This window comes from Zerene cesonia, chromosome 29 (genome assembly GCF_012273895.1).
Source record: "Zerene cesonia ecotype Mississippi chromosome 29, Zerene_cesonia_1.1, whole genome shotgun sequence".
Classification (NCBI taxonomy): Eukaryota; Metazoa; Arthropoda; class Insecta; order Lepidoptera; family Pieridae; genus Zerene; species Zerene cesonia.
The window spans coordinates 6,338,047-6,350,074 of NC_052130.1; the positions used below are offsets into that span (position 1 = coordinate 6,338,047).

The 12,028-nt window shown below is 34.1% G+C and overlaps 1 protein-coding gene across 2 annotated transcripts in view; it reads left to right on the top strand.

Annotated features, from left to right (window-relative positions):
- Positions 1–12,028, top strand: part of LOC119837908 (thyrotropin-releasing hormone receptor-like) — a 61,770-nt gene that overhangs the window by 31,109 nt on the left and 18,633 nt on the right. For both annotated transcript variants that reach the window (XM_038363696.1, XM_038363697.1), the window contains exon 2: positions 3,617–4,102. In XM_038363696.1, the coding sequence (XP_038219624.1) occupies positions 3,676–4,102 (427 nt within the window). In that variant the 5' untranslated portion in view covers positions 3,617–3,675. The remainder of the gene's footprint in view (positions 1–3,616; positions 4,103–12,028) is intronic.

Consider the following 12,028-nt stretch of genomic DNA (forward strand, 5'->3'; position numbering starts at 1 on the left):
ACTAAAAATAAAAAAAAAACAGTTAAATAAATATTTTTCTTTTATTTCACATCCATAGAGATGTAGTTGGAACGATGAGGATGAAACCGCAGAGTACCACTAGTATAATATACACAGAAGCTAGAAAAATAACCTTCTACCCCACTGTGAAAAGTGGGATAGTTAACGTGCCTTCAATTTGCTAGAACTAGACCAAATTTTTATAGAACGTGGAAAGTAGCAGTGTTCAAATAAAAAAAAAATATCAAAATTGCTTCACCCGATCGAAAGTGAGAAGAACCCGATTCAAGAAACTCCTCATTTTTGAAGACGGTTGAAAATAATCAGAATTTGTAAAAGTGCTTACAATATATATCAGGTGCTAACGTCTCCAATGTAATTATTCAAAAGAAATTGCTGTACAATAAATAACACCTAGTAATCTAGTGAAGTGCATACTTGAATCATTTAGGTTTCTTATGCACGAACGATTTAGGAAACTAGACATTTATCGGTTGCTTTTTCCTGAAGGAATAAAGGTCACATTACAAACTTAATAATAAACCTTAATCATAAACCTCTTGTGTGTGTACTTTAATAATTGCATATCTGTGTAACATGTATAATTTACTAACATAACATACAACATTTACTAGCTTTTGCGAACGGCTTCGTACGAGTTCATTCAGAGTAGTTTAATAGATATTATTATACATATAAACCTTCCTCTTGAATCCCTCTATCTATTAAAAAAACTCTATCAAAACTCTATTATACATAGGGACAGAGAAAGCGACTTTACTTTAAACTACATAGTTTGATGTACATTTTTACACATTCTCATGATATTATCTCCCATAATAAACCTATTACTCACTCACACATTTCTATAAAAGCGAAATAACTTGCGATAAAATCGCCGGTACAAAGGAGCCCTGCAAGTTCATCTCGATGATAAGAATAGAGTTTGATAGCAGCGTTTATGAGCGGCCGTAAAAATAACGTTGACTCAGCAATTCATTATTATACACAGTCGAATTTATTAAAACGTTGCTCCTGGCTATGTATATTTTTATTATAAAACTAATTTCGCGGGTACTCTTATGGGGTATGTGGCGGGATTTCATATCTATTTTATTGTTTATGCTCAACCACTAAACTCAAGCGGTCGTAACTCTCACTCAGCCATGGAGTTTGTCAATTTTATTTAAGTAAATGCTTGTCGTTGTAGAGAAAGTATTCAATGATACCAATGAAGGTAGTTTTGTTCAAATATTACAATACTATGATTTTTATTTTATTGTCAACCAGTGGTGGCTCAGTGGTGGCAACCTCGGACTTCAAAATCGATAAGTCGGGGTTCGAGACCGGGCGAGCGTGCAGGAAATAAATTGATTTTTCAATTTATCTGCACATGTGGGTAATATCATCACTGCTTATAACGGTGAAGCAAAACATCGTGAGGAAATCGGCATGTCCAAGAATCAAAAGTTCGACGACATGTGACATCTGTCAACCCGCACTTGGTGAGCGTGGTGGATTATGGCCTGAACCCCCATTGGAGGCCTGTGTCGCAGCAGTGGGAACATATATAGGCTGATGATGATTACAGTACTATTGATTTATACACGTAATGTCTCTAAATGCATCAAATAATTCGATGTTACTTGCAATTGATGTCCCTTCCCTTTTACGATTATGCTGTTTGACCTAAAATAAGTAAAAAAGTAAGTAAAAGAACCTTATTTTTAGAGAAAACATTGAAAAACTTTATATTATATTATATTTTCAACCGACTCCAAGACAAGGAGGAGACTATTAATTCAACAGTATTTTTTTGTGTTTGTTAGTTCATATCTTGTTCCTGGGTGAACCGATTTGTGTGATACTTTTTTTGTTTGATAACTGGTACCTTATATGGTCTCATTTAAATTTAGTATAGTTTTGACAATTTGAAAGTTTAGTTTTCGAGAGAAATCCTCCCAATAGTTCCCGAGATACGTTCAGACAAACAAAACTCTTCAACTTTATATTAGTTCAGAAATATAGACTACACTAAATACACAAACAGATATTATAGTTCTGCCTCTGACCCTTTGTCGTAACCCAGAGAGACTCCCTTAAAACAGCTCCCAAGATATCTGCCACTGCAATATAACACCCCGTGGCTCCGAGTACGAAACTAAGTTGAAATCGTGCCCCGTCCGGTCCTAATTGTGACCCACTGCGGGCTCCCCGCTAGCACCATTACGAGAAACAAAGCTTACGATATAATGTAGACCGTAATACTATTATTAAACTAGTTTCGCCGCGCGGTTTTACGCGCGTGCAGACCCACGGGCAAAAGCAAGTATTTATATAGCTCATGTCGTATTTTGTTGTATAAGCTATATTGTTGTTAAGTTTCATTAAAACGTGTTCATTAGTTTATCATGTAATAGTAACAAATATCCTATAATAATCATATATAATAATATAACCATATTTAAAAAATGTCGCATTAGAAGAATAAGAAGATTTATTATCGTCTACACTAATCTATACTAAAGTGTTTGTTTGTTTGTACCGCTATACTGTAACTACTGTAGCGATTTCGAAAATATCATCATTTCATTATTTATCGAGTTATATGGGCATGCCAGAGCAAATTAGGTAAAAATATTCTGTTGAAATAAGACAAAAATGCGTAAATCTGCTAGTCAACTATAATATTACAAACTGAATCGTTTGGTTGGTTGAACGCGGTTAAATCATGATATACCAGATCTGATTTCATTGAAGCGAGGTCTAGAGAAGAATTACAAAGCTTATATTATGAAATGGTATGAAAAAGTAACAGAATATGATTTATTGGGCGAATTACTTAGTAGCAATTTAACGGAAATATCGGTCACAAATCACAATGAAAACGCTTCCAGACAGATTTCTTGTGATCTAGGCTCGATTTATGGGAGTTTTGGTTTAGTGACGCAAAAACTTATTGTCCTGATTACAATTTGTGGTTTGAATTCGACAAGTTTTTGATCTGGTCTTTATGGAAAAGCAACTGCTTTATTATACTCTTTTGTTTGTTATTAAGCGTAAGTTGTTTTGAACTGGAAAAAGTTTTCTATAGGTTGGTTCAGGTCACAAATAAATGCGACAAATTTTGCAAATATGGGCCTGTGACGCTACTGTTGGAGAGAAAAACATTATAGAGCATACTGCTAGATGTATTAATTTTTTTTTAAGTATTTTAATGAATTAAATATTAGTTTGATATTTTGTGATGTCTATGTACATTTTAAAAAACATATCTTATAAATTAATGATTTCATGAAATGCTTGTCCCTTATTAAATTACCTGCAATTTCGATATAATATTATGTAGTATCATACATACAAATAAAATTGCAATACCTACGTTACACTTCTCCATTGACTTTAAAATCGAAAGTGATTACGTCATTAGTTAACAGTCGTCGCGCATTTGTTACTCTAAATAATAAAAGGCTAAAGAAATCTCTCTCCGTTAGAATGTGTCGATTTACAGTTGACATAATTTGCATAGACATAATCCATAAGATATAAAACCTCTTTGTATGCAAACGAAAATTTGTCAAAACGAGCGAGCATTAATTCAACACCATTGTTCCAGAATCAGAAGCGGTACCCGGAGAAGGAATAAGCCCAAAAATGTGAAATGCGCGCGCGCACATGATTTCAATCGCCAATTTCACTCACACACCGACAAATAGCCAGCCGTACGCGACACAGAACCTCACATACAAACATGAAACGCCGAACGCGAGCCGCGACGCGAATATATTCGACCGAATTGATTACGAATCGAACGCGTCGAATAGTTCGTTCATGGCCATCAATTTTACTGAGTACGCCGAAATACCATATTACATAAAGGCGACGTCCATGACGTTCTGCATAGTGATCATGTGTCTGGGCGTGATCGGGAACGTGATGGTGCCCATAGTGATACTGAAGACGAAGGACATGAGGAACTCGACGAACATATTCCTGGTGAATCTGAGCATCGCCGACCTGATGGTGCTGCTGGTGTGCACGCCCACGGTGCTGGTGGAGGTGAACTCGAAGCCGGAGACGTGGGTGCTGGGGAAGGAACTGTGTAAGTATTTGTTTTACTGTGTCACTGTCTAGCTTTCTGTCTCCAGATATATAAATCTTACCATAAATCGCTACACTGTGACGTGAAAAAGACAAATAGTTAAACAAAGACACATTTGAATTTATAATAAGGATTTTATAAGGGGGATTTATTTTCGATTTTCATAATATGTTTCTTATTACGTGATGTATAAAAGTTATCAAGAAGGAAGGAAACAATATAATAACAATATAAATTGCAAAGTTAAAATTATGTAAAAGACGATTTTAACAATTAAAATAAATAAATAAGTAACGTTGATTTAGCATAGTCGAATTAATAAAATGTAATTCATCTCTCACAAATTTTTTAACATCTTTTTTTAATAGCGATCTCTTAGTATTAGCGTTTTAGTAATAAATGTATTAGTCCGTATCCCGTAGGAATATCAGAATAAAAAGTAGCCTATATGTTATTCCAGTTGTCCAGCTGTCTACGTACTAAATTTCATTGCAATCGGTTCAGTATCTTTTGCGTGAAAGAGCAACAAACACACACACAGCCTTACAAACTTTTCGCATTTATAATATTAGTAGGGTTTTGTGAATATTACGCCATGAATTGCGAACTTCCGCCGTTTTTGGAAATGTTAGAGAAATATTATCAAGATGATTCTTGAAGCGTTTCAAAGTTCACAGGAAAAGCTAATTAAATCTAAAGATAACTGAACTCTAAGATTCGGGTATTCAAATGATACAGACCCCAACATAAGATACGTTTGTCTTCCATCATTCACAAGAAACGTGGTGTTATCTTGATGTTATCAGTTTGACACGAGTTTTTGGGAATTAGGATTTTTTAACATTTTTTCAATAACATTATGATACGTATTAAAAGTAGGAATTTGAAATTATAAGGAACGAAACGTTAAATATAATTCAGTTGTGATGCCGTGATCAGTTCAATAGGGTTTCTTTTAATAGATAGAGTGATTCAAGAGGCAGGTTTATATGTCTAATAACATCTAACTGCTCCGAATTAACGCGGGCGAAGCCGCGGACAAAAGCTAGTTATATATAAATCGTCTACACATGTACTTATATGTTCTTAAAAACCATTGAGAAACATGATTTGTTTCTGCGATCTCAACAATAACGTCTTTAGCCTTCTATTATATCGGATTTGTATCGTCTTTTGTTGATTCACAAATCAATGAGGTTTGAACTCAATGGTACAAGTAATTATTATATTGATTCCATTCATGTACTCCATTGTAATGTCAAAGGATTAAATTGGATACGCGGTTTGTTCTGTTTTGGCGAAGTCAATAGGATAAGCTACAATTCTGTTGGGGTATTATAATTTATTATTACTAGCTGCGCCCTGTTTCACCCGCGTAAGTTGGTTTACCGTAGGAATATCGGGATAAAAAGTTGCCTATATGTTATTCCAATTGTCGAGCTATCTACGTACCAAATATCATTGCAATTGGTTTAGTAGTTTTTGCGTGAAAGAGCAACAAACACACATACATTCTTACAAACTTTCGCATTTATAATATTAGTAGGAATATTACTAGCTGCGCCTCGCGGTTTCACCCGCGTAAGTCCGTATCCTGTAGGAATATCGGGATAAAAAGTTGCCTATATGTTGTGCCAGTTGTAGACCTGTCTAAGTACCAAATTTCATTGCAATCGGATTAGTAGTCTTAGCTTGAAAGAGCAACAAACACACACAAATCCATGCAAACTTTCGCATTGATAGTAGGATTATTGTTCTATAATCTAAATTAAATCAGAACACCTGTCCCATATTTGTTAGTAACAGAGAATAATAATATTTTCCATCCGACCATGAAACCTACATAGACTCAGGTAGGGACAGTTAAAATTATATATAGACTAGCTGTGCCCCGCGGTTTCACCCGCGTACGTCCGTATCCCGTAGGAATATCGGAATAAAAAGTTGCCTATATGTTATTCCAGTTATCCAGCTGTCTACAATTGGTTCAGTAGTTTTTACGTGAAAGAGTAACAAACATCCATACATCCATACTTACAAACTTTCGCATTTATAATATTAATAGGATTACTAGCTTTCCGTCCGCGGCTTCGCCTGCGAAGCAAAAGCAAACCCACATAGTTCACGTTCCCGTTGGATTTCTGGGATGAATCCTATACTATGTTATTTTTAAAGTCTCAATCTTTCTTGGTATCCGATTTTACCCAAATCAGTTCTGTGGTGTAGGCGTAAAGAAGAGACGGACAAAATTGCTAACTTGATGCCCGCGGCTTTGTCCGCGTCCATCTACACCTTATTTTGTTTTTTCCTTTCACTACGCGGGTAAAGACGCCGGTGAAGAGCTAGTTCCTTTATTAGCAACTAGCGGTCCGCCTCGGCTTCGTCCGTGGTACATATATATCCTATAGCCTTCCTCAATAAATAGACTATCTAACACAAAGAATTTTTCAAATCGGACATGTAGTTTCTGAGATTAGTGCGTTCAAACAAACAATCTCTTCAGCTATATACTATTAGTATAGATTAATATAACTACATTCACCCGAATACAATAAACTTCTACAAATAAATAAATGAACGAGTAATTTCGCAAACCATAAGAAAACATACTCGAATGACAATCGTCCTCTCATCCAGATCTTTAAAAATATTTCAACAATGGGTATTTAATACTCCCAATAAGGTTATTATTACAGTCGAAACGCATCGGAGTTACGTAAAGCATCGGTAAATAAAACAAGATACAATTTTTTCAATATTAAAAATCTTCAATAACGAGATTACGAGGGAATTAATTTAAAATTTACATTCAGATCGTCTCATTCTCGGTCTCATTATATTCATAAAAAAATCTCGACTTCAATTAAGTACCATTACGGTTTTTATGGGCCGATACCGGTTGTAATATTAGCAATTGATATGAAAGCAAAACTGAGTTTGTGTTGCTTGTAGTCTGGTTCTGTTCAGCTGAATATCACAAGCCTCTCGCCCTGGCTTCGTCCGTATTGAATGATAAGGTCTATGCAAGTCAGGATGTAGATGTAATGCGAGAGTTTGTGAGGATGAGTGTATGTTTGTTACTCTTTCACGCAAAAACTACCTAACCGATTGCAATTAAATTTGGTACGTATACAGCTGGACAACTGGAATAACATATAGGCAACTTTTTATCCCGTTATTCCTACGAGATACGGACTTACGCGGGTGAAACCGCAGGACACAGCTAGTAGTACATAATACTAAAGGTAGAAATAAATCGAAGCTCGTAAAGATAAAAACATATTACAAATACTCACTTTTTACAAATATGCAGCTAATTTACCAAGAAATAAGTCAATAATAATCAGAGTTATCTTTCAATACTTTATTATCAGCGGCTGGTTAATTAAAATAATATTGATAATATAACAGCCATTCCTGATTCAGACCATAATAAGGGCATTTCAAAGAAATACTTTTGTTTATTTTTTGTTTCGTATTAACACGCTTATTTTAGTTTCACTTGTATGTTGGTTTGTTCGTGGGGAGGACCTCGACTTTAATCGAATAGTCAGGAGTCGAGACTAGGGAAACGTGCGGGAAGTAAATTGATTATGTAATATTATAAAAAAATCTGCACATTATCCACATCACCAATACACCAACTAAGTGGTGAACGAAAACATGGTGATGAAACCGACATGCCTCTTCCATAGTTAGAAATAGTTGTAACAAGGGCATTTATTTATAGCTAGAAATATATACTTTTTACTAGAAAAAACATTTTTTCTATTCTTTCAAAATATCTCTTAAAAGAAAAAAACGTCAAACGAAAAACCTATAACAGTATAGTATTATGTTATTTGTGCTATAACATAAATAAAGCTCATCAATTTGTGTGTTTGTTTCTTTGTACGCGCTAAACTCAAGGACTACAAAACCGATATCAACAATTCTTTTAACGACAAATATGTACGTGTTCCATGGCTGTGTATGTACCACGAGCGAAAACGGAGCGAACCGCTAGTCTATACTATCTATACTAATATTATAAAAAATATAAAGGGTTTGATTTTTTGTTTGTTTGTTTGAAATGAATAGGCTTCGAAACTACTGGACCGATTCAAAAAATTCCTTCACCATTAGAAAGCTGCAACTTCGCTGAGTGACATAGGCTATATACCACGGGCCGAACTGCTAGTATCATATAAACCGCTCAAGGGGTCTCGGAGAAAAATGTTCATTATATAAGGTACAAAGTTTCCATTTGCTTGGTAAAAAAAAACTAGCACAAACAAACACATCCTTTCGAAATTCCCTTCACTTAAAAAAAATATAAATTTAGTGGGCGTTTATCTTGAAAATTACTTAAAATCATATCTTTCATAACTCGTAAGTACTTCGTACTGGTATTAATTGAATTATCAGTTATTTATATGCAAATAATATATAATTGAGAGTTTCGCGATAATCTTGAGTATTTGTAAAAAAATAATATTATGTACATTTATCCTTACTAATATAAAATGCAGATAGTGTGCTTGTTTGTTTGTCTTTCTTTTTAGATTCACGACAAAACGGAGCAATTTTTCAGTATGATTTATGTGTCTTAAGATAGTAAGGAGTGTATAAAAACAAATTAAAATAAAATAAAACGCATACTTCCTTTGTGTTGTCGGCCATCTTAAATTATATTTTTTTTCACTAGCTTTTGCCCGCGTCGTCGCATTCGTTAAATTCGAAGTAGTTAAATAGATATTATTATACATATGAATTATATTATTTATATTATTATATACCTTCCCTTTGAATCACGCTACCTATTAGTAAAAACTAAACTAAAACATACAAGACAGATGTGGGACACTTTTATGTATGTCGCGGATGTTTTAACATTTATGTAAATAAAACAAACTTTATTTATTAGATTTTTCAATAATAATAATAAGACATAATAAATTGCTTAAAAACACATTTCACTTACCATTATTGGACGATGGTTTCATGAACAATAACTTTTAAACGACCGCAAATTAACAGCGACATTCAGAGAATCCTACCATTTAGATTAAAATGCTTTTACGATCATTAGTCATCTTATTAGTTGGAAATTAAAGTGAAAGATGTTTATGAAATGAATTAACGAGAACCATATTTAGAGGTCTGAAATTTGGCACGCGATCTTGAAAGCTTTCCTTCAATATCCGATGATTTCATTTCACCGCTAAGATAAAATGCACCTCCATTTTGACATGCTAGATGGCGCCGAGTGGTCGAAATTCGAATAAAACCATAAACATAACAGTGGGTATATCAGTGTGTGTCAAATGTATGGTAGTGTGTGTAATGTTTTTGATTTGATGTATTTTTGATGCATTATTTTTCTTAAATTCATTGCAATGCATTCTAATGTCGTATGCTATATGTATACTTATGGCCGTCTGTGCTTTCAAAATATTGAGTAAAGCTTTAGTTATACGTTATTATATTATCTATGTAACATAATAATAAACTAGGTTATACGTTAATATACTTTTTAATTATCTATGTTACTGCGTTAATATTTGGAACTAGAGCAATAAAAACATAGAGCAGCTTTAAACCAAACCTAGAAGAAATGAGATAACATAGAACAAGAAATGGGAAAATTTTCCGATTCCTTTAGACTAAATTTTAAGCCACTTTAAACAGATTTAGTTCAAATCTTGCTCACTTATCAAGGATCTGTGACGATACAATAATTTCATAAGCTTTTCTTATTATGTTTATAAGGGTCGCCAGGATTAAATTATTTCCTTACGTATGCTCTGCAGAGCCAGTGAAATATTACTCGGTTTTGTCATTAAAGCGTGTTATATTATTTTTAACTATATTTTTTATTACAACTCGGGTGAAGTTGGGAGTCGGTGGGTGGGTCGACAGATGAAATTCAAAATTATTCGTAGACAGCAGTTCAATTTAATTCTTAAAGTTTCTAATAAATTCCTAGAGCACTAAGTTAAGATACGTCACAATGGCGCGGGTCCGACGCCTCGCATTCTGATATGAATTGAAATTTGATAAGTTTCTAATTCAATTGGATCTCGAAGTTTCCATTCAATCTTCGATAAAAACAAGAGGGCAATAAAATCTATTTTTTATCTAGAATTTTCTTTACCTTTTGTTTCGCAGTGTTTTGCCAATCCAGACTTAACCAGAGAGGTCGGTGTTCTGTATGGCTTTTTTGTCGCATCGTTGAATGGTTAAAAAATAATGTCTCATTTAGAGCTGGTAGGTATTATTTACCGTCATTAACAGAAGAATTCATTTGTTCAATCGTTTGTCACGCAAAATATATTTATGTCTTTAACTGATTGGAATGATGGTAAATGAATGTAATGAAAAATACTTTATGAAGCAATAGGTATCTTAAAAATGTACAGAGGGCGGCGTTATCGCTAAAAGCAAGCTCCCAGACTACCATTATTATAACAATTTTATTTTACTAGTGGTTCGCCCTGACTTCGCCCGTAGTACATATATAGGCCTTATAGTACGTAGTACGGGATGTACATATCAAACGGTAAAAGAATTATTGAGCGATCACTTCCTGAGATAAGCGCCGTCAAACAAATAAAATTCCTCAGGTTTATATTATTAGTATAGCTACGTATTTACATAGCGTAAACTTACTTACATTTTTAATTGCGTCGATTTTTTAAACAAATATTCTTATCAAAACCCTTCCAACAAACAAACCGTTTTCTTCCAACGTAACAACATTAATAGCAGCTTTGTCTTAATGAAATGCATTTAATTAATTTGTTTACAAGTCGAATACTAATGAAGAGAAAATAAAACGTTTTAACAAGAGCACACATCGTGTATATTATTTAGTTTAGCGTATATATATTATTGCATGAAGATATTTTTCTAACGAAGTTTGCTGGAACCCGGCTCCGTCTGAGTTGTTCCTGTGAAACTAACAATGCAACAACAAAGCAGTGGCGGCTCATTGTTGAGTACCTCAGACCCAAAACGTCGGGGGTTTGAAACCAGGTGTGCAGTAAATAGATTTTTCAATTTATCTGCGCATGTGGATAACATTACCACCGCTCAAACGGTGAAGGAAAAACATCGTGAGACAGGCTGACATGGGGGTTACATCTTCAAGAATCAAAAGTTCGACGACATGTGACATCTGCCAACCCGCATTTGGCCAGCGTGGTGGATTATGGTCTGAACCCTCATGGGAGGTTGGTGTTCCAGCAGTGGGAACATATATAGGCTGATGATGCTGTAGTTCGATTTACATGAAGTAGATAAATATCCCATTAAAATTGGCTTTATTAAAGCCCACATGACAAAAAAACACACAATGTCTGATCACTATCGCATAATTTAATAATTAAAAGGACTAAAGATGAATGCTATTTTTAAATAAGTCGATTTTATTTATATATTCCTTCTTTATTCTTATTACATAATATTTAACCTTTATCACAATCCTCTTGTTCATGATATACCTTATTAGAAAATAATTATGGATATTATAATATAATTAACTGTAAGGAACATTTGTTAAAAAAATATGTAAAATAAATAAATATGTCGTATGGATATCCTATTAGATTAATATTTCAAATGCGTAAGTTTGTGAAGATGGATGTATATGTATGTGTATGTTTGTTACTCTTTCACGCAAAAGCAACTGAACCGATTGTAATGAATTTTTTCACGTAGATAGCTAGACAATTGGAATAACACACAGGCAATTTTTTATCCCGATATTTTTTCGGGATACGGAAATACGCGGGTGAAACCGCGGGGCGCAGCTAGTAAGTTATAATGCATGGTCTTATTCATTCTGCTCTAAAATCGTTGAAAATGTTACAATATGGTACAGAAGTATAATGGTTTATAACAGGGATAGCAGAGTTTATCAGTCGAATCGTATGCGGGTATAAT